Source organism: Alligator sinensis, unplaced genomic scaffold, assembly GCF_000455745.1.
Source record: "Alligator sinensis unplaced genomic scaffold, ASM45574v1 scaffold1032_1, whole genome shotgun sequence".
Taxonomy (NCBI): Eukaryota; Metazoa; Chordata; order Crocodylia; family Alligatoridae; genus Alligator; species Alligator sinensis.
Window position 1 is genome coordinate 141,355 of NW_005842450.1, and position 27,102 is coordinate 168,456.

General features: G+C 57.0%; 2 protein-coding genes across 6 annotated transcripts in view; one reads left to right on the forward strand and one right to left on the reverse strand.

Moving 5' to 3' along the window:
* Nucleotides 1-3,398: 3,398 nt before the first annotated feature.
* TTI1 (TELO2 interacting protein 1) lies at nucleotides 3,399-19,572 on the reverse strand. The gene is made up of 8 exons (XM_006030479.3): nucleotides 19,421-19,572; nucleotides 15,923-18,265; nucleotides 14,744-14,938; nucleotides 14,232-14,383; nucleotides 13,377-13,517; nucleotides 11,674-11,878; nucleotides 11,288-11,375; nucleotides 3,399-5,582 (listed from the first exon to the last, which is right to left on the reverse strand). Exons 2-8 carry the CDS (start codon nucleotides 18,222-18,224, stop codon nucleotides 5,330-5,332), a joined length of 3,336 nt encoding a protein of 1,111 aa, XP_006030541.2. The 5' UTR covers nucleotides 18,225-18,265; nucleotides 19,421-19,572; the 3' UTR covers nucleotides 3,399-5,329.
* Nucleotides 19,573-19,650: 78 nt separating this feature from the next.
* RPRD1B (regulation of nuclear pre-mRNA domain containing 1B) overlaps nucleotides 19,651-27,102 on the forward strand; it is a 50,959-nt gene continuing 43,507 nt past the window's right edge. For 4 of the 5 annotated variants that reach the window (XM_025212170.1, XM_025212171.1, XM_006030480.3 and 1 more), the window contains exons 1-3: nucleotides 19,651-19,986; nucleotides 21,678-21,807; nucleotides 23,428-23,561. In XM_025212170.1, the coding sequence (XP_025067955.1) occupies nucleotides 19,836-19,986; nucleotides 21,678-21,807; nucleotides 23,428-23,561 (415 nt within the window). In that variant the 5' untranslated portion in view covers nucleotides 19,651-19,835. The remainder of the gene's footprint in view (nucleotides 19,987-21,677; nucleotides 21,808-23,427; nucleotides 23,562-27,102) is intronic. The other variant, XM_025212173.1, reaches the window with a different exon arrangement.

Sequence of the window (27,102 nt, forward strand, 5' to 3'; positions counted from 1 at the left end):
CTCCTCGCCCGGCACCAGCGGGCCGCGGGCTGGGCACGCCTGGAGCCGGGGGCAAGCGCAGAGGGCCGAGCCCCGGCCTCCCCGCGCCGTGTGTCGTGTACATACCCGTTTGCTAGCGATGTCTGCAGGGAGGGCGAGCGGCTCCCACAGCCGGGGGCCAAGGGCGGCCGGCGCTGCGCTGCGCTCTCACTGCAAACTCCCCACGCACATGATCCAACCTGTGATCCAGACCTGCTGAAGCGAATAAAGCTCCTTAAACGGATGCGGCGTCGGCCTCTCTGTTCACAGCCCAGCCCCACGCGGGCGCTCCTAGGTGCCCCGGGCAGAGGCCCTGCACCTCGTCACCCAGCTGGGCAGGGGCGCGTGAAACGCCCGCAGCTGGGTGACGAGGGGCAGCTGCGCCCCTGCAAGGTCAGGAGGCTGGGCTGCAGCAGGCGAGCTGGAGGGCGCGGGAGCTGCCTGCACGGAGCGAGGCTGGAAGCGGGGGTGAGTATTTGCCTGGCACGTGCCCCCAGGAGGGTCCTGCCAGCCTGGGGCTGCTGGAAAGCGTAGCTGCAAATGAGATCCCTGCAGCTGGGGGTTTCCTCCCCAGCCCCATCCTCCCTGGGTTGGGGGCTCTGCCTTGGAGAGCAGCGCAATGAAGCCTGCCGGGTTTCCGCTCTCCCCCTGCTCGGCCCTATTGCCAGCCAGGCTTGGCCCTTGGAGCTGCTTGGCAGGGGAGCCTGCAGCCTTGGCGAGGGGCTCTGCCCTGCCCTGCCACCGCGCTGCCGGCGCCAGGGCAGCCCCGGGGCGCTCTCCTTCGTGGAGAGTCCATACCCGCTGCAGACGGACCCCTGAGCTTTCCAGCTCTGTGAAATGGGGCACCGCTGACTTCGGGGGAGCCGTCGAGGGCATGGGGAGGGTGGCAGGGCAAGTGGCTGAGCCTCGGAGCCGGCCTGTGAAATGGGGACCGCCGAACGCCCAGTGTCCCTGCCAGCCGGCTCCTCAGGTGGGAGCCAAAATGCACAAACCGGCCTCTCCAGCATCAAAGCCAAACCACCGAAGGGGCACAGGCGGGCAGGGAAGGGGGTGCAATGGAAGGGCCGGCTGGAAAAGGCATCTCTTTCCTTCCCCGCCCGCGCCAAGCGCAGCGGTCGAGGCCTAAGCAGTGCAGAGCCCTGCGAGATGTCAGCGGAGAAGGATGAGCCCCGGGGCTGGGAGCCTTGGATGGCGATGAGGCTCTCGTATCTCTTCCCCGATGGGGTCTCTCCCGGGCCTGCACCATGCTCCGGTGCCCCTCGTCAGAGGAGCTCGAGCTCACGGGGACCAAACGGGACGGAGGGGGCGAGTGCCGGGGCCTGGAGCCGGCTGTGCGGGGTGATGGCTGGGCAGCGCTACAGCAGCCGGCAGCCCTCGGGGAGTCCCGGCCGAGCTGGCGGCTGGTGCACGGCCCTAGGTGGGAGGCAGAGGAAGGGCTCTGTGCCTGTGTCTGGTGCTGGGCTCTCTCCTCTCAGCTCTGCTAGCTTCTCCCAGGGGCTCACGGTATTGCCTGGCCCCGGCCCCGGCCCCGGCCCCGGCCCCTGGAGCCGTGTTGCAGGGGTCGGGCTCAGGCACGCTATCCGCTCGCCCGGACCGATGCCTGCAGGCGATGGTGCCCCTGGCACCCCACCTTCACCGGGCACCTGGGAAGTGCCGGTGGTCCCGTGCGACCTGGACACCGGGAGGAGGGTCTTCCTTCCCGCTCTCCGGAGGGGCCTGCGTTTAGCTTCCAGCTGGGAAGAGACGTGCTGAGGAGGGGGCTTGGATCCGGACCAGGGGTGGGGCGAGACTGGGCCTGCTCTCAGCCCCCGGGGAGAGCGAGGCTGCTGCCAGAAGCTGCAGGCCAGCATTGCACCGGGGTCTCCAGCGTGCCCTTCCTCTTCCCTCCTTGGGCCCCGACGCCAGCACAGGCTCTCTGCCCCCTGCTCCAGCCCGGTCCCGTGCCCCGCGTCCTGGGGGGAAGTGGCGTCGCCGTCTCCAACGCCCCGGAGCACGCGCCCTGGCGGGCTCGGCCAGGAGTGAGGCAGGCCGGGCTCCTCCGGCCCGCTCGGGGCAGGATGTGGAGGCAGCCTGGATGCACCTGAAAGGTCGTGCTGGTGCCACCTGGGCCCGGGAAGGCAGAGGAGCGTTGCTCCCGATCGCCGCTGCCAGGCACGGGCAGCCGCCCATCGCGGGCCCTCCCCGGCGCTCCAGCCTCTGCCGGCGGCGAGGCCCCCGGCCGGCGGCGAGGCCCCTGGAGCTGGCGGCTCTGGGAGACGCTCGATCCGGGTGTTGCAGGCAAGGAGGATTAGCCGCTCCCCGTGGCCAGGAAGGAAACCCAAACCCCAGAGATGCCGTCGCGTGAGCCATCCCCGGGCCCATCCCCTCTGCCCTCGGCTCCGTGCCCTCATCCCTGGGGCCGGCTGCCGGCCAGGTTCCCGTCTCGGCGCCCTTCCTCTTTCTGGAGCCAAAAGAGCTGGTTTTGGGGCCGGGGAAGGCCCATGCTGGAGCGCAGGCACTTGGAGGAAGGACAACAAGCCCTGGGCAGCGCTTGGTAAACGGAGCAAGCTTAATATGCAAGTCACTGGCGCAGAATAAATAAGCCCCGTGAAAATGTCATTTCCACAGAGTCACTTTTCTGACCATTATCCCGCTTCAAACAAAAGCAATTTACTCTGCCTGTAATAAAGCCGCGGCGATAACGAAGCCGAGGAGAGGCGCGCCGCCGTGTTACGGAGACAGGCCGTCTCCCCATCGCTGCGGAGTATGGCACGCGCCGGCCGGAGACGGCCCGCGACGGAGCCGTCAAGCCGTCGCGTCGAGGACGAGAGCCATAGCCTGGGTGGGAGAAGCCGCGTGGGGGAAGTCAATGCCGGGGCGAGACCTGGGCGAGGGTGCAAACCCTCCCCGGGGGCAGCCGCTGCCCCAGCCGGGGACGTGACTCTTCCTTCCCGCACGCTTCGGCCGCACGGCCCCGGTGCTTGGGCCAGGACGCCGGCACTGCGCCCGATCGGCTGCACTCGGGGCCGTGCCAAACCCACCCGCGGGGCCAGCGGCCTCGCTTGCCTGGGGCGCTGGGTCTTCACCTGCGCGCCACAGCAAACCGTGCCGGAGGATGGAGGAAGCTGGAAAGAGCCCGCTGGCCGGCCGGCCCGTCGGAGGCAGGGGACGGAGCCAGGTTCCCAGCTCAGTTATTTATCAGCAGATTGAATGACTCCGTTAGGCTGCCCTTGAAAAGGGGATGTGGGGAGCTGGGGCTGGTGGGATGTGCCCCACGCCACCCTGGAGCTGGGGTGGCTCAGCCTGGGGCCTGGCGTGGCCCCTGCCCAGGGTTTCGAGGCGTAGATGGAGGGTTTGAGACCAAGGACGCCCAAGCCCAGCGCTCGCCCTGCCTTCCTCCCACAGGAAGAGCCGGCCCTGCACGGAGGACTCGGGCGGGCGCGGGAGGAGATGACGCCAAAACGGACACAAGCGTGTGGGAACGCAGCTGTGTCTGCTCAGGTTGCCTCTCCCTCCCTTCCCTTGCCCTGGCAAGGCTTCCTTCCTCGCCCCTCTGGCCGCTCGGCTTCCCTTTGCAAAGCTGGGCCCAGCTCTTGGCCCAGGACACCGGCGTCTGGGCCCCAACCCGCCCGAGCTTGCAAATGCAGCGTGCTGCACCCCCAGCCAAAGCCCTGCCCTTTGGCCGGGCCGGCCCAGCACTTTGCAGGGAAAGTCTCCCAAAGTCCCCTTGGAAAGTACCAAGAGCAGCTGAGCGTGGCCCTTTCCCGAGCCTCCCAGCCACCCCCGCCCCCAAACCTCCTCCCGGCCGTGCGCTGACAGTGGGCGCAGCGGTCAGGCCCCTCTGCGTGTGTCTTGGGCCCGTGATCAATGCTGACAAGGGCAGGGGAGTCCTTTCTCCCCTTGCCAGCCCTTGGCGAGGGAAGGGGCAGTGCAATGCGTAGAGCAAGCAGCCTACGGACACTAGCAGGCAGGAGCCAGCCTAAGCCAGAGGCAGATTCAGCCCGGGACAGGAGCAGATGCCAGAAATTGGGATGCTGCAGTTGGGGCTGAGGCTGGTCTTGCTTGGAGCAGGGGGTTGGACTGGATGTAACCTCCTGGGCTCCCTCCCACCCTCCTGGTCTGTAATTCGATGGAATTCGAACCCCTTTCCCTAAAAACAACGTTTCGGGCGGCTGTCGCGGAAGTGAGAGCAGCTCTATGTCTGGGGCAGGGACAAGGACACGGGCCGTGGTGCTCTGGGGTTTTGCCCCGAAGGGAGAGTGCCAAGCCGTGCAGCACGTGGCATCCTGCAGCCCGGCCCCGGCTCTGTAACTCGCCATAGCGCGCTCGCTCGCTCGTTCTGGGGCTGACGACGATCACGCGGATGAGGCTGCAAGCGTGACCCAGGAGGGCTAATTGCTGCCTGCGAGCCCATGTGTCAGCTCCTTTCAGGGAAAGGAGTTTTGGGAATCCAGCGTGGACCAGAGGCTCAGGGCAGCTTTGCCGACGCAACAAGTCTCTTGCTTTATTCAAACACCTGCTTCCCGTGCTGGGAGCCGAAGTCCTGCAGCACCGTGCTGGCCTCGAGTCAGTGCGACGGGCGGCCCGGGAAGCATGACACGGGGCAGAGGAGAGCGGATGCCTCTTGCTGCTCAGATCCCATCCCTGCAGCTCTTGCTCTCCCCTGCCAGGAGCAGAGCGCAGGATGCAGCCCGGGGCTGGGGGAGAACGTGCCTCTATCTTCTGAACGCAGGGCAGGGCGGTTGCCAGCTGCGCCCGTGTTGCCAGCCCAGTCTCTGAGCATCCATCCCGCCGCGCAGGCCGAGCCTACAACTACAAAGGATACCCGCAAACAAAGCCGAGACACGGGGCTGGGGTGGCAGCGCGCTATCTCCACGCAGGGGAGGGGAGGGCGGTGCCCTTTCTTTTAACGCCAAGCACCGGTACGAAGCACGGGCTGCCCGACGCCCAGGGGAGCTGGGCTGCTCTGAAGGTCGGTGCGGGGAGGGAACAATCCCAGGCACGGGAGCTCCTTTGCAGCACGGGGAGGGCAAAGGGCACAGGCCTGCTCACCTGCTGCGAGCAGGGGCGCAGGGCAGCACCGTTCTCTGGGCTGGGGCTGGGCAGGAGGGATATCCCACCAGGCCCCAGGCAGCAGCAGTGCATTAGGCACCTGTCAGCCACGGCCTTTCCTACACGTGAGCCTGTAGCACTGGAGAAGTGCGAGCCCAGCCAGGCCCAGGCCGCCCGCATCGGCTCCCCCTGGGACGGCCAGCGCGCCCCCAGGCCGGCAGGAATCTCCCAGCGAGTGTCCAGGGCTCCTGCAGCACCTCCCTTCCCTGCGATGCGTCGGTCAGGGAGGGGGTGGACCACGCGGCTCGGGGGCTCCCTGGGCCCTGGGCCAAAGCATCGCTCGCTCCCGCTGCTCCAGCTCGCCCAGCAGGTGCAGCACGTTGTCGGTGAGCTCGCCCCGGGGCCGGCCCATCCCGCTGAGCTCCACGGGCCGGAGGCTGGCGTGGGGAGGTGGGTATTGGCGCGGGCAGCAGACCCCGTTTAGCAGGAGCCAGGGGGCATCCGGGTCCACCCGCCTCAGGTGGAGGAAAACGCTTTGGAGAGAAAAGGAGAGCAGCGTGAGCAAGCGGCCTCGGGCTCGGGACCTGGCGCGACAGTCGAGCAGGGCAGGGGGAAGCGCTGAACCCAGAGGCCTGGGTGCTCGGGGAGTGAAAGGCTGACCCAGAGGAGGGACCAAGGCAGGAAGGCGTGCTGAGGTCCCGGTGGACGTGGTAGCACCGAGGCCTCTGTGCAAGCTGCCAGCCCGGCGGGGGAGGCAGCAAAACTAGGGACCCCGGGCAGACAGGTGAGGGCCTCGCTGCTGCTGGAGAGACACGGGCTAAAGCAGCCCGTCCTCCCACGGGCCGGCGCCGCTGGGTTTGAGATGCGGCCCCACGGGCGCGTCTGGGACTCGGGCTCTCCCAGCAAAACGCACCTGATCGGTCAGCTCGAGGCAGGCTGCACCGGTTCTGCTGGAGGGCAACAGCCCCTGCCTCCAAACACCCTGGCCCAGCTCGGAGCCCAGCTACCAGGAGCTGGCCCCACTGGCTGAGGGAACAAAGCAGCATCCCACATGGGCCCTTCGTTGGCTGCGCAACCCCGGGGTGCTCCAAACGCTGCCCCGATTCGGGGTCCTTCCCGGCAGCCTCTGCGCCTGTCCTGCTTCTTCCCGGGACAGGACTGGGTGGATTTTGTTTGAAAGAAAAGCAGCAACCTCCTGCCCTACTCCTGCTGCTTCCCCGAATGCCCCCCTGCCAGGGAAGGGTGGAGCGAAGCTCGGGGGGCGTCCTCTGGGTTCAGGATCTGAGCCTCTCGCACCCTTGGGAGTCTTGGAGCAGGAGGAGCCAAGCGCGCCGGGCCAAATGCTCACAAGACGGCGAAGGGGGCAGCGTGGTGCCGGGGCCACGGTTTGCACACGTGCTCCAGGACCCGACTCCTGCTGCAACCCGCAGGGAAATCCCCGCCCCGACCTCTGGGGTGCGACCCTGCAGACAGCTGGCCCTGACTGTCCGAGCAGGGCCGCCCTCGGCGGGCAACTTGGGGCCCGTGGCCACTGCTTGTTGCCAAGCCCGCGCAGGGGATTATCAAACCAAGCGAACGGGTAAGTAAACGTGGCTGAACGTTTGCACCGGGATCGGGATTAACAGAGCTGTTTTGCAGGAGGAGGGGGGTGTGAGAAGCAACCGTGACATCTGAACTCGGGACGCCTGTCCTGCCGCAGGGAGGCACAGAGAGAAGATGGGTCGTGGGGGAGATGACCAGTTGCCAAGGAGCCTGCGTGTCTCTTGGCGGCACTGGACGCGTCTCCCTGCCTCTACAGAGCAAACCCAAAGCGGCCGCCCCAAAAACGAAGCCAGCTCCCTGCGGGGAGCAGCCCCCAGGGTGGGGGTCCTGCTGCCCGAGACCCCGTGCTCTCGAGGGGCCACGAGAAGCAACAGGCAGCTCAGACAAGCGCAGAAGTGAGGGCCAGAAGCCCCCTCCCCTGCCCCCACACACACCTGCAACCTTTGCGCTTTTGCAAAACCATGCTGTTGTGCAACCCCCGCCCCCCATCTGCTCTGCAAGCTGCCAGAGGAGCTGCCTCTACTGTGGGCACCACGAGCCACCAGCTTGTCGCACACTACACATTACTAGGGGTGCAGCAGGGTCCCCACTAACCTAAGGATGAGCTGACGCCCACGGGTGCTCGCATGCATGCGTGGCCGGGGCGCTCGTGTCCCGCGGCTCCTCCGGCACGCACGTGCTTTTGCCAATCAGGCTTCCAACAAAGACGTCGCACTCCTCCCTCTCCCTGGCAGCCGCTCCGGAGAAAGCGCCTCTTGAGAGATTATCTCGTCCCTGGAGGACAGGAAGCACTCGGCAGCCTCTTGTCCCCATAATGGCCCAAGGCGAGTGATTATCTCCTGATAACCTGGAGTGCTGTGCCGCTGAAATAACAACTTGACTTTTACATTTTCAAACTTACTCCTTGGCAGTTCCTAAGCAACCTCTGTTTCCATGGCAAAGAATCCGGGGGATAATCCAGGGGTTTTTTTCCTTAAACTTAAATGTAATTTTATTGAATTTTGCTTTGTGCAGGTGGCCGTTTTAGTGCGCTCCAGCCCAGCCTGCCATTGACAGCTGTCAATAAGTATCCAATAAACTGCGGCAGCCAAACCAGGAGAGGCGTCTTTATTGCTGTGTAATCAACTCTGGTGCCTAAAAGGCCCCAAAATAGCTCCGGTTTGTGCCGGTCCTGCTATACAATTCGCTCCGCTGGCACCGAGCGGAGGGCGGCTATTCTGCTCGCCTTGCCCTGAAGCGCCGAGCGCAGCCACGGCAAACGCCGGCAAACGATGCGATCGGACGGCTGCTCTGTGGCCTGTCGCTTCCCTCTGTCGAACATCTCTAACCAGGCAAAAGGGCTCGTGGCGGACCTCGGCAAGGCCGGACGCAAGGGACACACACCTACCTGTCCTGCAAAACCCTGTGATGTTGAATGGGTTTTTTCCCTTCCAATTTGACCCCCACGTTCCTTCGTGAAGCGCTTGCACGCGCCGTGTCGTGTCAGACTCCTCTACAAGCCGCGCGCCCAGAAAGGTGGTTCTGGGGAACGGAGGCCGTTTCTGGATGCTGCGGCCCTCCCGTCCGTCTCTTTGGGGTTTGAACCGACGATGCCAGACGGATCTCGTGGGAAGTGAACGGGGATGTTAATGTTCACGTCGCTTGTCGTTTCCTCACACGAGACCCGGGTGGAGAGCAGCCTTTTCCTCTGAGATGTGTCCACTCTGAGGCGGTGTCTTCCTCCCCGAACACGTGTACTCCCCACCAGCCACAGCGGGGCCTGCCCCTTTCTACGTGGATTCGGTAACACGCAGCTCCAGCATGCACGGCCCCTTCCGGATCCCGATCCCGATCCCCAGACCGGGTCAATAACCCCTCACTTGAGTCTGACCAGGCGGGAGGCGCTTGAACCTCACACCGATGCCGTTTCCTTTCCCCCAGCCGAGCTGGCTCTCCTTCTTGGCCGCTGTCTATTGCTGCCTGCTGGGTGCTTCACTAAGCTGCACTCGCCAAACTCATTTAATCCCACGAGCTCATCTAATCAAACGGCCAGCTTCCACAAGTGGGATTAAAGAGCTTCCCAAAGGTGGCCCGGCGCTCCAGATGGACAGCCAAAACCTGGCTGTGTGCAGCTGTGGCAGCTTGGCCAGGGACACTTGGCCCTTCCTTCTCCCTCCCTGATCACAGAAACCTCCCCGTGGGCGCCGAAAAGCGCTCAGACAGGGCCCGCTCCACGGAGCGGTATGTGACCACGCCGGGTCCAACTCTGACCCTCGCTCTTGGCACGTTGGGCATCAAGTGGCGCAGTCAGGACCCAATCTGTAGATCGGCACCAGCTCCGAGCTGTGAAATGCCAGCGCTCGCTGCATCTAATCGGCGCAGGGACTCTCAGCCCCTCTTTACTGCGGATGGTTGTTGCGGCGGCGACACGTGTTCGAGCTGTCGCTCGCACTCCCACTACGCTTCGGGCTGCTGTGGTATTTCAATGATCTGTTCCTGTTCTCACTTTGGTCCAAAGCTTCAGGAAGTCTTTTGCCCACTGGGAGGATGATTTCCAGGCTCGTGCCCTGCTTCCACGCACAGGCGCTGCTGCAGGAGAGGCTGGCGCAGACAGCTGTGGTGGTTTTCAAGCAGGAAGAAGGACACTGCTTGTTATTTAAAAAGCAGCTCATGTGCTGAAACGGAAATCTTGCGTAGCGAGGAAGAGACTGTTCTGAGAGCAAGCTTGGACTCGCACAAGCTACAAACCCTTGCTGCCTGGGGCTCGCCTCTGCCCAACAGAGGCTAATACTTGGGGCATACGTAGCCACGACCCCCTCTGCACCCCAGAGGTGGAGAAACTGCAGCGTGTGTTATCCAGGGAAGCCGGGGGTCGAGGTCTGTGCGCTGGGGCGGCTGTGGAGCCCTAATGGGGCTCCACAGCCCCATTAGCACGCAGAGCTAAATCCTGGCATGGCTGAGCAGGACATTTGCGATGAGGGCTTGCCCCGTGGTCAGCTAGCCTACCAGGGGGTCTGGCCTAGACAGCCAGGAGTCTGGTGAATGACTCAAGCTGGTGGCTGGCTGGCAGGGGTGGTCTGAGATCCCGGAGGGCGATCTGGAAACTCCCCCTGGAAGTCGGCTCTGCCAGGAGGAAGGTGGCCTTTGGCCTCACTTTCTTCACCTCTGTGGTCCAGCGCACGTGCCCAGAGCTGTCTCTGGGGACTCGGCCCCTCGTCTCTCACCCAGGGCGCTCGCTGCTGTCTTACTTGCTGCTGGGCCGCCTGCAGAATGAGGCTCGGGACCCCCAATATGCTGGCGGAAGCCATCTGCCCCTGCCTGCCTTGTGCAAAGGAAAGGAGCTTGTGCTAACCGAAGGGTCACGAGCCCATGGCTGAGGAAGCCTCTGGAGAGAGAACGGTGGGAGCGGAGACGGAGAAGATGACAAATGCCACCCAGGTCAAACTGCGCCTCTGCCCCAGCTCAGACCGAAAGGGGAAGGCTCCTGTTTCCCCGAGCTCTGAGCCGCGTGGGCTCCTTTCACAGCTGAAGGGAATGCGATGGCATGGCACGCTCGCCATAACTCATCACAACCACAAGCTCGACGGCTTGACAGCAGGCGGCCAGGCCAGGCCAGGCCGTGCCGCAGCGCCTGTCAGCACGTCAGAGAGGCGAGTCTCCGTGCAGCAGAGCTGCCATGAGTTCAGCCCCTGCGTCTCAGCCCCATCTTCCCGCTCAGACAGCGAGCCGCGACTCCGTGCCAGCCCAGGCAGGCCCAGAGCGTGCGGTCGGCTCTCCCCGCTGAGCTGGGGAGGATGGGACCTGGCTTGCTCCTGTGCCCCACAGCAGGTTTGCAGATGGAGGAGGCAAATGCTGTCTCTGCAGGCCCCTCCTCTGGTTCCTACCCAGCAAAGACCACAGGCTTTTGCGGCCCTTGGCTCCGTGTGATGTGCGTCCCTGCTGGGATGCAATGCAAACCACTTGCATGGTGCACTGGAGCAGCCAGCACCCTTCAGACTATGTTCCAGATGTCGGTGGACAGAGTCCAACTGAGCCAGGTGAAAACAGGAGCAGGGGAGGGAGAGAAACAGTGGGTACCGGGAGTCCCTTAGCTAATGACTGCAGGTCAGAGAACTGGCTGACGGCCCCTGTTAGCACCTAGCAGCATGGCCGCTCTCCCTGGCTTGTCCCACGGAAAAGTGCCCAGTGTTGATACCTGAATGACTTGTCTCCCAGATGCACAGGAACTCAAAAAAACAACCACCCCGGCTGTAGGGGACAAAGGAGGGAGAGAGATGCCAGCAAGAGCCCCTGCCGTAGCGTACAGTCAAAAGGGGAAAGGAGATGTCGGCAGGGAGGGGGAATGCAGGACTCCGGCCAGAGGCGGGTGGTGAGGATGAGACACCCTGGTATCGGGGAGGAGATGCAGGAGTCCCTGTGGGGGACGGGTGTGGGGGGTAGTACAGGAGGAGCCCGTGGGGTGGTGGGGAGTGAGGCCCGGTGTGCGGCGCACCTGGGCTGCGGATGCATCTAAGCTTGTCTCAAGGTGTAGGAGACAGATCGGAGACCCCCGTGCAGGTTGGGGCATCTGCTCCATCACCCGAGGGCCTTGCCTCCGTGTTAGCAGATGGGGCTGGGGGGCGAGGGAATGGGGATACCCAGGTTTCCCTCCTCTTGCCAGATGCAGCCAGGCTGCACGACTGTGTGCTCACGCGCACGTGCGTGTGTACATGGTTACCTCCGGGCCGCCTCCTGCAATTTCACGGGCTGTCTGGCGCTGAGGTAAACCAGGCAGGCCCCCGCCACTCGATTCAGGTCGCCCTCGCCTGCGGAAACGGGAGAGATGAGAACGGCAGGTCACCCGCTGGCCGAGAGGATGCACTGGGGTGTTGGGCTCCCAGCCCTCGGGCACCCGAGCCCACAGCTCTGCTCACCCGGCCCCTCCAGGGCCTTGAGGCAGGGCAGAGCTGGGGCCACGCGGCGCGTTACCCACAGCTCTCTGGAGGTGCTTGGAAATGGAGGTGTCTGGAAGGGATGTGGTCGCAGCTGAGCAGAAGCACGGGTCGGAGAGGAGGGATGGGGCCACAGACCTCGGAGCCCACCCCGTCTTTCCCAGGTACTCACCCATGTCTAGCTTCTCGCACAGGGGCCCCAGGCCCTGCAGCACGGCCAGCTGCATCTTGAAGGCGAGCGTGTGGCTGTACACGGGCCCCGCTCTGGCGCTGACCGGGGCCTGGCTGCTGAGGGAACCGGCCAGCTTGGGCAGGACGTCTTTGGAGAACCGCTGCCTCAGGAAGTCACCACATTTCTCAGCCAGGGTACACAGCACCTGAGAGGAGCCCCAAGAGCCCGTGGTTATGGGGGTGGGGGGGGTTTCTGAAGGGGTTGCAGCTCCGCAGCAGCCCTGGGGATCCTTCCCTGGAGGCCAGCCTGTTGGAGCAGCGTCTGCAGCCTCTGCTCTACGCCCAGGGCACGGCAGCTGAGCTGGTGCATAAAGGGCGAGGCTGGGCGGTTGAGGTCCTGTCCTAGCCTTCCCGATACAAGTCACTAACCACTCCCTGCCCAGTTCCCTCCCTCTCAGTCGGGATAATAGCGTCGTAGCATGCCACGTGGCCTCGGACCCTGCAATGAGACCTACGAGGTGCTGAGAGACCCTCTGAGGGACGATGCTGCAGCAACACATCTCCACAGGGACCACGATCCACGTTTCAAGTACGCGGTGGGGACTGGGATCTGCTAAATACGGGCGGGGGGCATGGTGCTTTCCAGAGTGACTTACAGGATGGCACCATAACCTCTTCCCGCTCGTCCCTAGGGTGGGAATGGGAACCTGTGTGAGGCTTGGGCCTGAGTCTGCACGTAGCTGGACCATGTCCATGAGGGACCTGCTCCCCCTGGGATACCTGCCTGAGGCCAGCCCTGGGCAGGACATGTTTTGGGGCTGTCTAGCGTGGTGTTTTCTGAAAGGAGGGAGGAAAAACCCCTCAGCATGGTGTATAATCATGCCTTGGACTTCCCGAGCTGTTCACTGGGTTCTGCATGATGGTCAGTCTCTCCCTTTATCTCGGGGCCGTGCTGGGCATACGGGAAACTCAAGGGAGCAGGCTCTGGGGTTGAGGATATTCTGTCGTCTGTGCGAGCCGCCAAGAGGCGCTTGCTGCAGAAACACCTCCTGGTTCTGGGCTCAGGAGAAAGGTAGGCTGGAGGGTGGAGAGGCAACCTGGAGGATGTCCCCATGAAGACAGAGTATGTGCGTGTGTTTGCGCAGCTTCCTGGGAGCCAGGCACAGCTGCCAGGCAGCAGAGTGCTCTGCAGATCGGAGCCCGGGCCCAGGGTTTAATACAACTGTCAGCTTGAGGATTTGCTTCTGGTGCCCCTACAGCCCCATCTCCCTTACACTGCCATCACCAGGCAGCCCTGAGTGCACGCTCAACTCTTGGGCACTTCATAACGGTGCTAAGACCTGGTGGCTTGCATGGGGGGGCCACAGGGGCAAGGGCACTGGGTGCCTGTCCATCAGGCCCTCGGAGGGTAAAGGAACCTGGAACCTGCCTTCCTCCCCATGCCTGTGCAGCCAAAAGTACAGGCACTCAACAGATAACGTGGTTCCCTGCAAGGAGGGTGTCAGCATCTCATTCGTGAACAGCGTGCGCCCAGAAAATACCTGACCGTGTGCTGCAGGGGAGCACACCTTTGCTCCGCACGGCCTTTAAAATTCACTCTGTGCTTTCCCCCTCCCGAAGCCCTGCGGACGACAGGGCAGCTGCTTTGCTGCTGGCTGGCTCTGCTTCAGCTCGAAAGCTGCTGGCAAGAACTTGCTGCCGTACCTTGAAGGCTCTGAGCACCGCCAGGGGGTCGTCGTTAATCAGCCGGGTGACGAGAGCTGGCCAGGCGCGGTGAGCCATGGGAAGCAGATGGTTGTTGTGAGGATGCAGCACCGTCACGCCAAGCTCCAGCACGTCCAGGACCTGCATGAAGGGCAAGGCACAGATTGCTGATGCCCCGAGAGCCTGGGGCCCCCACAGCTACTGCAATGAGGATGGAGGAGGACAGGGCACAGAGACTTTTCTCCTCCCGACTTGGGATCGAGTGAGCAGGGCAGGGCGCACAGCCCTATCCCATGAGCACCGTGCAGGGAAACAGCCCGACTGATGCCAAATCAGCTGCAGGGAACAGACTGGCAAGAGTGTGAGATCTTGAGCCCTGATCCTGCACCTGGATCCATACAGCCAGACCTGCGTCCCCATGGGAGTTGTGTGCCTGGGGTGAGCTTGTGGGACAGGCATGTCCTGGTGACCCTGAGCAGCAGCACTCCTGGAGGAGGACGCCTCTGTCGGCCTTATGACAAAAACCCCTCGGTGCTGCCTGGGCAAAGGGAACCAGCTCCTGAGCAGTGCTGTGCAAAGGACACGTCCCCGGCCTCACCCTGGATGATGCGGTTGGCTCTGTCTGTTATGGGGTCCCATCTCCGGATAAAAAGCAATCTCAGAAACAAAGCTGCTCTTGGGGATGAATCCCCTCTTCTCCCAAATGTCAATGCTTTCCCTTTGCAGAAAGCCTGCTGATCCCGGAAGGGGGGGGGAATCCGTTTCATCCCTGCTCTGTGCAGAGGAACGCGGGAAGGTTCCCTTCGTGGGCAAACCCCGTGCCCTGATATGCCATCTGGCACGCATGGTGCTAACCTTCAGCCGCACCCGGAGGCTCTTGTCAGACAGCAGGTGGATGCACCGCTCCATCACGTCCTTGGCCACCTGGGCATGGGCTGGCAACGGAGCCTCTCCCTCTGCACTGGTGTCGTTGCCTTGGGGCTCCTCCGCAGGGGGTAGAAACACCTCTGGAAAACGGAGCACAGCGTGAAGCCATGGCATGGCCTGGAAGCCTCAGCACGCTTCTCAGGACATCTGGCTGACCGCCGCATCGCGGCTCTTCTCCAGAGGGCCAAGGGTGGCCTCTGGCATTTGTGAGTATGTGTGGGCTTGAGCCTGTGCCCCCCAGACCAGGCGTGTGATGCACTACCCCAATGGCAGCAGCCCATTTGGCTAGTTTCCGCTGGGCTTTCCCAGGCACAGGAGCAAGCACAACCTGGCACGTGTTCCCCACCACGCCGCTCAATGGAGCCGAGAGCACCAAGCTCAGGACCGCGAGCCCCTTGCCCTCCCCCGAGGTCAGCGGCGTTCCCATGCCCAGCACTGACCCTCCTCCTCCGTGTCTGGCAGGTCGCCCTCTGCAATCTGCTTCTGCTTGATGTAGTCCAGGAAGAACCGTTCCACGTCCTGCCCCGTGGTGGTGGCGGCGGCTGTGGGAATGGCCCCTGGAAGCTCTGTTGCACCAGGAGACGTCTGGGCTCCCTGTTGCTGCTCACTTTGCTTGGCCAACACGAACCACCGGGCTACAAGAGAGGCACAGGTGTGTCTCTGGGAATGGCAGGTGCCAGCACCATGGGGAGAAGAGCCTGCCCATTCTGCCTGTACGGAGATGACCTAGAGAGCATCCAACAAAGCTCTCTGCTGGGGGCGAGGCCCAGAAGCAGGCACTGACTAACAGGGCTGGTGTGTCCTTAGCCAGGGCTGGTCAGAGCCTCAGTCAAAGGACCTAGGCCTTCAGTGGAGCATTCGGGCATCCCCCGTCCCTTGTCCTCTTCCAAGAGGCGTTGGGTTTTGGGGGAAGAGCTGTCATTTTGTTGACAACTTGAGGGTCCCCCAAGCCCTCCACTGGGGCTGAAAAGAGTTTGGGGGAATCATGCAGATAGGAGAGAACCTTTTCCTAAGCCCATCCCTGATGGACAGCAAGCCAGGGACATGCCAGGGATGGTGTGGGCTACCACAGGTGCTGAGAAGCGTCTGCCCCAGCCTGGGGCACAGGGAAGACTGCTCTTGGCAGCCGCTGTCAGGAGGCTACAGTCCAGTATAGCTGTGACCTCAGACAGGCCAGGTGGGATGGGAGGGACGTCTGACAAGTGCAGGACCCTGCAGATAGGCAAGGAGGGAGAGCGCGCACGGAAACAGCCAGGCTAGAGGTCCATCTTCTCCAGTCTCCTGCCGCTAGTGGATGGCAAAACTCCAGCGGGCAGTTACCCATCTCCCCCTTCTCCCAGACCCCCTTTCCCATCCCCATCTGGTCCCTTGCTCATTCTGAAGTGCTGTAAATCTGGGGGGTTTAACCAAAACTTTCACTGGCAGAAATGGATGGTTTAGTGCTCTCTCTTTTTCTGCCTGAGCAACGTCTGGAGAAGTTTCCTATTTCCCCTCCCGACCCCTGAATAACTTTATTTCCCTCCTTGGCCCACCTCCACCCAGTGACAGCCCTCCACCCAGGGGCTGTTGCTGGGCTGCACCGGTCAGCAAGGGGCTGAAGAGAAACAATTGGAAAATACCTAACGCTGCCATTAATGAGTGCAGGACCCTGAGGAAGGAGGCAGCCCGGGAGTCGTAGGACTGATCAAGTGTGAACAGAACGTCTTGGATCACGTCCTCGACCAACGGGAGCAAGCTGGCGTCCGAGTGCCTGAGCATGGTCTCCAGGACCCGGGAAGCATGCGGCTGATGTGCCACGCGGCGCAGGCTGAGGGAGATCCCATTCACCAGGTAGTCCGTGTTCTCACTGATGAGCTGTTGCACGGAGCCGTAGCCACAGGCCTGACAGATGTCCACCATGGTCCCCGTTGCTGTCTGGCTAATGAGCAGAGTGCTGTCCCCAGCCTTCTCGAGCACGGGGTAGAGGGCTGACATGAGCAGCACCCGAAACTCCTTCCCCAGGGCATGTGTGAAACAGCCGACCCCTTCCAGTTGGATGCAGATCTGCCAAATGTTGCCGTTCATAGAGCGGATGGTCGGGTTTGGCTCCGAAGTGGCAGCAGAGGACAGGATAAGAGTGCTGCTGTGTGCACTCTCTGGCAGGGCTCGTAGCCTGGACGGGGGCATTGCCAACTCGTCGCTAGGTTCCTCCTGCTCCTCCATGCTGGTGACCAAATGCCAGTTTGCCTGGCCTGTGTATTCTTCAAGGATGGACGTTATAGTCCCTTTGAGGTCGTCCACGCTGGGAGCGGCTTCCCTTTCGTGAAGGACATCCACCCCCAGTCCAGCAGCTCCTGTGATCAGCTCATTGAGGACCAGAGCAGCCTGCTTCCGAAATGCAACGGACTCGCTGTACAGCCCCGTGAAGTGATCCACCAGCAAATAGAGGTTCCCATAATAGCCAAGAACTCGGCACACCTGCTGGAGGAGCGGAAAGATCCGCTCGTCGGTGAAGAACCGGAAATACTTCTTCTGGGCTTGGCCCTTCTGCAAACCATGCTGCAAGGAGGCAGGGAGCTCGCCCTGGCGCCGTTCTTCCACGATCTTCACGTCGGTCACATCCAGCTCCAGAACCTGCATCAGCGCTTTGGAGAGGCGGTGGAGGTGGGCTGTGGAATTGAGGACGATGTTCATCTTGGAGCCTAGCAGCTTCAGGGAGCCAAGCAGTATGTTCAAGGTGGAGAGTTTACCCTGGTCATCCTGGGAAGTCATCAGCCGTGGAAGAGCCGTGGCCAGGGAATGCAGATTCTCGGAGAGAACGTCAGCCAGAGCCCTGTTCTCCGTGATCACCTTCCGCTCCGCGATGCTCCGCAGGACCTCGCTGCTCCTGCTTTGGACCTTGGGGCTGTCATCATTAACGAGCCCCACCAAGGCTTTCAAAAGTTGCCCGACTGATGCCACCAGTGACTGACTGCTCTTCAGCATAAGGTGATGGGCCAACTCCACCAACTCCAGCCTCACCTTCCAGTGCTGGTGAACGGAAGAAGACTCAACTATCTTGTGGATAAGCAGGGAGAGCTTATCAGCAGTACTTTGTACCCAGTCGGGTCCTCTATGGACCATGAGGTCTGCTATTCTGCTTTGCTCCACTCCCGGCTTCTCTTTTTTCTCTGGAATTTTCCTGAGCTGCTCATCAGCCATGATGAAGCCCACGGTCTGATAAAACAGCTTGATGGCAGAAACCGCGATCATATGACTTTGTTTGATGTCTCCAGTGATCACTCGGGACAGCGTGATGGAGATCCCGGGTAGAAAAGAAGCAAACAAATCCCCACACCGCTGCGCTTCCTCCTTGTCTAAGAGTCTGTGATATTCCTGGCAGTCGCACTGCAGAAGAAGGGCTTGGAGGCACTTCAAAGCCGAGGTCCTAATTTCCTTTGCCTTCTCCTGTTCTGCCAAGGCCAGAAGCAAAGACACAGCAAATCCTAAGTGAGGAAGAGTGGAAGGCTGGTACAGAGACAGAAGGATGTCCCCGTAAGCCGAATGCATCAGCGCTTGGAGTGCTTGGATCACAGCCAGTTTTATTTCCTCCGACTGGGCGGGCGGTCGCTTCAAGCCAGAAGGGGAAGAGAGGCACGTGCAGAGCTCGGAGAAGAGCTCGTGCAGGAGGTCCGGCTTCTTCACGCATGTCTCAGAAAGGATGGACCTGATGCACTCCACCACGCTCTGGACAAGCCGCTCCCGTTTGGGCCCTGGGGTCTTCAGGGTGAACCTCAAAGGGAAAAGGACGTACTCCTGCAGTTGCTGGAGGGCCGCGGCACTAACCTTCTGCAGCTGGGCTTGCAAGCGCTCCACGTTCTCAACAGTCTGCACCTTCGTGAGCTGCACGCAGACCGGCCGCAAGACCCCAAAGGCCTCCTGCGGGGTATCGAAGACTGCCATTGCCTGGCAGCGACTCCTCCTATGCGTCTCTAGGGATCATCCTACAAAAGGGAGAGAAGCAACACCCTTTTCAGTGAAAGCAGCACGACAGCGAAGGCAATCTGCCTTTTGCACATCACAAATCAAGTGGAATTGCAACTGGCTGGAACTGTGACAGCAGGCGCCGGAAGGAGAAAGTTAACATAACTCCCTGCCCTGCAGCCAAGGCAAATACCGTGCAGATCATTACATTGCATTTCTGCTGCATAAGCGCTCTGAGATCTCGAGTTGAAAAGCATTAGGTAAGAGGCGGGTATTCTGTTTTTAAGAGCTTGGCATTATCACAATTATTCAGATTCTAAAAAGCAGATAATCAAGCTCAATCCTGCTCATTTCCCAGTCACCCTCACGTGTAAATAGCTACAATGCAATGTACTTCAGTGAAAGTGGCTTAGACTGGTCGCTTCTGACTGTACGAAAAACAAGCCACTGAGTAGGGTTAGCGCTTAATAGAGGCGCTGTAGATTCCCAGGGGCCAGGGCCAGGCTTTCCGGTTAGGCAGAGAATGTCTTCCGGTTTAAAGTGATTTCTCTTGGGGTTTCTCTGCTCCTCCAGGATTTGACTCCCATCTCCGCTGGTTGCAAACCCGAGCATTCATAAACAAGCCTGCAACTCCGGTGTAGCCACACGGGCCTCAAACCATCACGTTGGGGGGGGTGGGGGGGACGCGGGGGTACTTCGACCGAAAAAACAGCACCCACTTCTCCCCGGCCCGTGTGCAGGACCACGGGGGGGCTGGGGCTTGTGCTGCACGACCAGCACCCCTGGACCCCAGAGCCCCTGTGGTCACTGGTGAATAAAGGCAGTGTCCGAGGCAGTATCGGGGACCCCCCGGCCTGCTGCTTCTGCACCCACGGCCTCTCGGGGACTGGGCTGGCAAGGCAGGGGCACCCAGGAAGCACCCAGCACAATGGGCAGGGCATGATCACCCCCCCCCCTCCGGGGTCAGGGGGGCTGGTGCTAGGGGCTCTGACCCCCCCATGCAACCCAGGAGCTCAGGTCATGCCCCCCCACATGGTGCTGGGGGAGCCCTGCCCCCATTATGGAGCAGGGGCAACCTCTGTTCCCTAGCAAAGAGCAGAACCCCCCGCCCATATCAGGGGCAGGACCCCCCATATCAGGGAGACACAGGTTCCCCCTGAGCCTCCAGCTCCTACCTGCACCACTATGGGGGTCAGCCACATGCCGGAAGTGCTGCCCAGCCCGGCGTGAAAAAAGTTCCCTAAGCGGCACAGGTAGGAGGGAAGCGCCAGAAAGATCTCAGGCGAGCGCGTACTGCGCATGTCCAACTGTCCGAGACAAAGGTTAGCGCGCATGCGCCCTTCGCTTGGCGCGCGCTGAAGGTTAGAAAAAGGCCTGGCTGCGCATGCGCCCCGCTCGGGCGGCAACGGCCGGGCCCCGAAGCGGACGTAGCCGGGGGGGGTCTTGTCCCTTTTGGCGCCCCGTAGCATGGTGCCCTTTGACCCGCCGCGGCGGGGTGACAGGTCGGGCGGCCATCTTGTGGCTGCGGCGGCGGCGGCGGGTTGTTGTTGCTGCTGAGGGCCGGTCCCCGCGGGCGGCCCCGCCGGCGCCATGTCCTCGTTCTCCGAGTCGGCGCTGGAGAAGAAGCTGTCGGAGCTCAGCAACTCACAGCAGAGCGTGCAGACGCTGTCGCTGTGGCTCATCCACCACCGCAAGCACGCGGGCCCCATCGTCTCCGTGTGGCACCGGGAGCTCCGCAAGGGTAGGCCCCGCGGCGGGGCGGGGGTGTGGAGCGGGGCTGGCCTCAGTGGTGGCAGAAGGAGCAATGGGCTCAAGCTGCGGAGTGAGGGTCGCTTAAACTTTATTTTAGCCTGGTTGTCCTAAGAGCAATACCCCCCCCACCCCTTCGTGTGACCCCTGAGGAGCCTCGCGGCCTTCCTTCCCCGGGCCGCTCCGCAGAGAAACGCTTCATTTCGGGCTCAGGAAGCGCACGGCTCGTGTGCGTCCAGCTTGCTCCGCGCCAGGTGACCCAAACGTGTTGCTGGTTAAGTGAAGATCAGGGAAGAATAGGAGCCGCTCGGCGTAATCGTGGTAAAACAGACCCCCGGGGCGTGTGTTAGCACGGGCGTGCGAGGGACACGCCTGCAAGGCTTGGGGTCGCGCTGCTTTTCCAGGTCGTCCCTGGCGTGCGAGGCCTGGGGCCACGGATAGAGCGAAAACAGCAGCACGGGCTGTAGAAAAAATATACGTGTATTATATATGTGTGTGTGTGTGTGTGTGTGTGTGTGTATATATATATATATAGAGAGAGAGAGGTCTTAAATATATATATGTGATCGTACTCACCTCTTTCACACTCTTCATGCTGGGGACACTAGTGCGCTCCGGTGCCTCGACCTGGGAGCGCGCCGACGAGAGCGGGCGCTTCACCGCTGTTGCTCGCGGCCCCCGAAACCGAGCGAACGCTCGTTGTTTTCGCTCCGACGCTCGCTGCCCGGCCAGCCCGCGCGTGCGGCGCTGCACGTGTTCCTGTTTGGAATCGCTAGGGACGCTTGTAAAAGAGTAACGCTCAAAATCTGCAGAAGTGTAATCGTTTTGCACGCTGCATTCAGCTGCAGGGAAAGCAGATGTTGGAGTTTTCTAACCCAGCGTTACCTAAGGCATCGGTTGTTATCGTAAATAGCAAGGTTGTGTTTCTGAAGAAACCCAGGCGGACTTGCCAGGGGAGCTGTAGCTGAATTTCCTGACTGTTTTGCAAGCGAAGATGTAGCCATTACTTTGCAATAATATAGTTTTAAACCTATTCTAAAAACGATCCTCCTGGAGGTTCTTCTGCCCGGGGCAGCGTGAGGTCGACTGGCATTGACTTATGGTGCGGGATGGAAACACTCAATGTAGACCGTTAAAAAAACTTGTTGCTAATTGGCTGTATCTGTTGAGTATTGGGGGTGGGGGGCAGTTCTTTTAAATAAAAGATCCCAGTTTCAAGCTATTCCATCCCAGGATAGATGTTAAATTACACAGATTTGTGCAAAACTAAAAACCACTATTTCAACAAACTTGGTTAACACACAATGTCTGTTGTTACGTTGTTTTGCATTAAGTTGCATTATCTCATTTCCATTTTAATCTATATGTGTGTTTTCGAGACTTAATGTGCGTGCAGTAGGCTGAGATCTGGAGATGAAAGATGCCTTAGCAGATAGCAATATTATCAGGACTGTTTGCTTGGGTATTTTTATACATTACAGAACAGCTCTAGCTGAACAACTATGTGACTCAAAGCATTAGCTACTTTAACAACTCTGGCAAGATTGAAATGGGGAAAATGTCTTGCCACTTAGTCTAGAAGTGTGGACAATTTTGGGAACCGTACAGTTGCCTTTGGGTAAAATAATAAAACACAAAATGAAAAATAAATACAAGTAAATTTTATCTTCTGTCCTTTCCCAGCAAAATCAAGTAGGAAGCTTACGTTCCTATATTTAGCAAATGATGTCATCCAGAACAGTAAGAGGAAGGGTCCCGAATTCACTAGGGAATTTGAATCAGTTCTGGTGGACGCTTTTTCTCATGTTGCCAGGTATGTTGGTTGATCGTTAATTCGTTCCTCTTCCTTTTCCCCATTCCCCTCCCTCCCAGCCCATCTTTTCCACAAGTTTTGAATTCAAGTGCTTTTCAGTTGTAGGGGGGGTGCTTGTGCCTGGAACACAGTTAGCCTGTCTTTAGTAGGCACTCAACTCTGACTCTTTGCCTGTATAGAAACTATTAATTATGCTTGCTCTTGGGAATCATGAGACACATTGTGGGAGGCTGGTTCAATTCTATAATGTAATTGTGTAGCGACAACTTTTCTGTGCAGTCAGTTCCTTTGTACTTTAAATATTTTGCAGTTATCATCCAGAAATCTCACAGCTCTGTTTAGAGAGGGAAATTATCCCATTTTTAAAGGTGGCGAAATCGAGTGGTTAAGTGACTTGTCCAAAGCAGATAAGCCTCTAGGAGAGTGAGTCGCTAATTATGTGATTCTACCCCTCAGTGGAAGAGCTGGAAACAGACCTCTGTTTTCCTTACTATTATATCTCTAGTCAATTTGCTGGACTCAAATTTTTCCAGCAGGAGTCTCAAAATTGTTCATGTTCATCACTGTATTAATACGAACACATTTAGCTCCCGTTACAGCTTTCTGTTTCTGTGCTGTGGTAATGTTTGGTTTTCAGACAAAATGTGGTTTAAAAACTCTTCATATTTAAGCTAATAAATCTAAGCAAATTCCAGGACTGGCTAATTTCGGGAGTTTATATATAGGAATGAAATGTTGCTGTCTTGGTTATTCCCAACAGAAATTTGTATGTAAACTTTTTTTTTTTTTTTTTTAACATTACTTGGCCAGTGGGTTAGCAGCAGTTCTTGCATGTGTTGTGCTTGCTTTTGTTTGAACTTTATTTTTTTTAAATGTGTTTGTAGGTGAGAGAAGATTCTGGAGTCAAATTATCTTTAGGCTTTGCTAGCTTTATAACAATTGTCATGTGATGGGTCGCTGGGGGAAAGGGCAGCTTTGTATGTGGGGAGGTGTAGGGGTAGGAAGAGGTGAAATGAAAACATTAGCTGTCACAGGATGGAGCACCAGCTACTTAAGACCTGTTATGATACTATTTGGAGAAGAGCTTAGTCTCTGAACCAAGCAGTTTATGGTGCCCAAGGGAATTAAAGTGAATATAGTGACAGTGTGTTTTGGATAACGAAGTAACTTTTACTACTATCTCTTTTATATTACTAGGAAGTCTTGATCGTTTAGGTGACACTTAATAAGTAAATTCTCATTTGAATGCCTAAGGACCATAATAATTTCCTTTTTAACTAAGATGTCATTGATTGAATTGCGAAAAGTGAGCATTATAAGCTGCTAAAAAATCTGTGGGTTTTCATAGCTGCTTCTACAACACCAAAAAGATACTGGGGTTTTCCCCTTCAGAGGCCCCTGTTTAATCTGGGAAAACAGAGTAGAGTACTCTTACATAATGTGATTTCCACCTTAAGGGAATCTCTTTATGTTGTATAGATTACACCAAACAGGACAAGAAAATCTGTCCCTAAGCTCACATATCCTGTGATGAGTGCAACTTCTAATTTGCAAGATGGCTTTCTAAAATGTGCTTGTGCTTTTTATCCAGGTTTTAACTATTCTTTAATTTTTGAACAGAGAGGCAGATGAGGGCTGCAAAAAGCCCTTAGAACGATTGCTTAACATCTGGCAAGAAAGGAGTGTGTATGGCGGTGAGTTCATACAGCAGCTGAAACTTTCTATGGAGGACTCGAATAGCCCTCAACCCAAAGGTAAAAGCATAATTCTTTTTTTTTTTTTTTAAGTGACAGAGAAGCCTAATTTAAAAGGTTAACTACTTGCCATTTCCTGTTGCAACTCTTGATATGCAAGCCAGCTAAGACATTGTGAGCTTTGAGAATTAGTGCAATAGTTGGGCCTGGTGTTGGAGTCACCAAGATGGCTTTAAGCGTCTCAATCCATAGCGATGACCAATTTAGTTTAGCTTAGACACTCATGACTCTGTTAGGGGCTTACATCCAGTCATTTCTGGCTCTTCAGTGCGAATGGACACACTCTGGATCTGTCTGTGTTGGTGTTAAGGAACCATTTTTGTTATGGTATTACCAGCTGCAGGATGAAGTTGGCATCTTTGTGCTCCCTGAAGAGGGGGGCAGTTGCAGTTATGATCCAGCCTTGCAGATAATGTGATAACCTGTAGAGCTCTAAAGTGCTCTGATAGTTAACAGATGTGTACCTGATGAGGTGGTTTATCTACCATGGTTTGAGCTTTAGCATTTGGATTTGTTTCATTGTGCATCATCATTACAATTCACCAGGATTTAACAATGGCTTTTGGCAGACAGAAATGGTACGGTAACAAACCATGTGGCAAAGAGATGCGGGGCATTGAGTCTATTGTTCTTTTCCGTCCCACTGCTGTGGTGGACCCTGGAGTCTCAACTTCTCTTTCATATCAGAAGAAAAGCTTTTCCAGAACTGGATAATTGCTGTCTAGTCAATTTTGAAGGAAGGAGGTTGGACACAAATGGTTTCCAGTGAAGAAAAGCTTTCAGCCCACTGTGCAGCAGAGGTTGCATTTGAGAGACTCCCTTGAGCCATGGTAGTTTCTTAGAAGAGAGAACACACAGCATCTTCTTTGATCGAGTTTTATCCAGTTACCTTGTCAGGGACCATATTTACTATAGGAAGTTCGGCTCAATCCTGGGTGCAATGCACTTCTTCCTTCCTAATCCAGTGAAAACCAGTCTAGTATGTCTTGGGTCCCTTGTCACAGAGACGTGCAAAACTGACTGGGAGACAATTTAAGAAATCGTCTCTTGGACACATCTGTGCCTGCTGTAATCCCTTTCTTCTAACGTGCTCTCTTTAGACAGAATCAGTAAGAAGGTGATAATGAGCTAGCTTCAACAGCATATGCGATTGTCCTTCTTAACATAAGCTCTGTGTAAGATTCAGAAAGTAGTATTAAGAGTGTGTTGTCAGATTTCCATTAAACCCTTTTTCTGTTTCTCTCCCAGCTCGGCGTGCCCCTGGCAATGGGCTTTTTTAATGTGCTACAGTTCTATAAATGACTTTCCTGAGGCAAAACCACTTTCCCAGCAGCAGAGCCTTCCCAATTAAGGTCAGCAGGGACAGCCAAGCTGAATCCCTCTCATTAGGAAAGAGGCCTCAGCCAGAGTTCTCTGAGACTGGTACTTGATCCAAAATAGCCCAAAGGGTGGTGTCCTGGACACATTGCAAAAGATACCTGTTAGGGTAGGTTTCTTAAAATGGTGAAGGGTTACAAAGGAGTTGGCTGGCTAGGCTCCTGTTCAAATGAGCCAGTGCTGCTGTGGTATACGTTTTATGGCTAACCACTTGTTACCTGCTTACAACCCTGGATGGACATCACTGTTGTTTTAAATCCAGCTAAAATGGCATTGCATTTTTTCTAAAGCCTTGACATCTAAAAGCCAGCATGTCTGATATTTTGCCACACTAAATGTAGTATTGTTGTGTGCTGAACTTAAAATAGTATTCATATTTACTTGATCTTCCTAACTGTAACAGGACTTTGTAGATATTAATGGAATAATATTTTAAGAGCTCCATCGTATATATCCAAAATTCTGGAAGCCGAGTTTTCATCCAAGTAATTGAAAGAAGCTGCAGTGTTTTACTTAGAAAAGCATGGTTCAGAGTTTCTCAGAAGTGTAAAAATTGTTACTTTTTTTTTCTTTGTCAAGTTGTGCAGTTTTTATTTGAAGCTCGGGAGATAGTTCTAGAACATGGAGATTTTCTGTTTCTGGTTTTGCCGGTTCATTTTCTACTCGGGTTAGTAGCAACTGACACCAGCTTTAATGTGGCAGAATTTCTGTAGCCGTGCGATTATAAATTGGCTTGCCTCCAACTCTTATTGGGCACTTATCTACATCACAAATGCCTTCATGAAAATTGGCAGCCAGGTCAAAGATTGAATGGATCATAAAGGAATATAGCAAACCTCTTGCTTGGTTTATTTTTGAGGCTTTTCAAGGACAAGATTGATTGTGGCTATAGAAACTGTACGTGTAATATTAGCATTCCTAAAAATCTGTGACGTTAACAATTTCTGGGTTTATAAACTACCATGGATGTAATAGGTTGGACATTTATAGTGTAAGTATATTCAATGTGGTAAAAGGTGGCTTCATTAAAGGAAAGTTTCTGGAACTCCTGGGACCATTTGGTGCTGTGATGATAATATTTTTCGTTCTTAGCCAGTGCAGTAAGTCAGTGAAAAGAATTCTGTGACTATTTAATGCAATGCTGTGAAAAGCCAGTCACGGTTGGAGCCTGGTTGGATGGAGGCTGTTAGCCAAACAGGATGGTTCTGAACAAATTCCAGAGCGCTTACGAAGTTGTGAGACTTTACCCGATGTGGTGACACACGAGGAAAAGGAAAAACCTCCTCCATGTTCAGCACACTGACTTGTTGAAAAATTAGTTTCCATTGTGCACTGATGCTTAACTGATGTGACTCCCTCTTCTTCCCTTCAGACTTCCTTGTGAAAGAATAGGAATTAATTTCTAATAAACTTAAATCATGTTGGATACATATCATTGTACAAAGTATAATGTATGAGTTAAGGAGACTAATGCATGAGGAGAGGAGGGTTCTGAAGTCCTCTCTCTCCCAAGCAGATTTATTTAATAGGTTTCATCTCCTATGAGTTAGGGGCAACTTTTTATTTGGGAGACCTTTTAAGTTTTCTTGGGGAAACTTGAAGAATATATTTTTCTTTATCTACAAACAAATGTATTTGGACATCTATGTTTAATTTGTATTGTTCTTGTATTATACCACGAGGCATCTAATACATCAATCAACTTGAATGATGTATCAGTTCCCACAAACTTTTCCCACTGATGAAGGGGCTTAAAACCCATCGTTGAAGTGGATGGTGCATGGCCAGGGCCAATAGATTTTGACTATAGCAGTTTGAAATTTGGCACTCTGCATTTAAGGAGTTTGTATTAAATGTGCTCAGCACAATGCAGAAGTGATTCTTCTCTAACTGAGCCATGGTTAAAACTCCCAATCTCTATCGGTCTGCATGCGCTCTGAACGTGCAAGCCTGGCTCCTCTTAGCAAGCATTGCTCACTGGGGCTGTGCATGGGCACTATGTTCCTCTGTCCTCGACAGCACGTGGGAGGGACAGAGCACCTGTAACTGCAGCTCTGTTCCTTCTCTTTCGTTGGTAAGTTGGCATCCCTGGTGGTTTCTTGCTTGTGGATTATGGTTTGATTGGCTGTGGTCTTATGTTTTCATTTAAACCTAATGGCTTTTA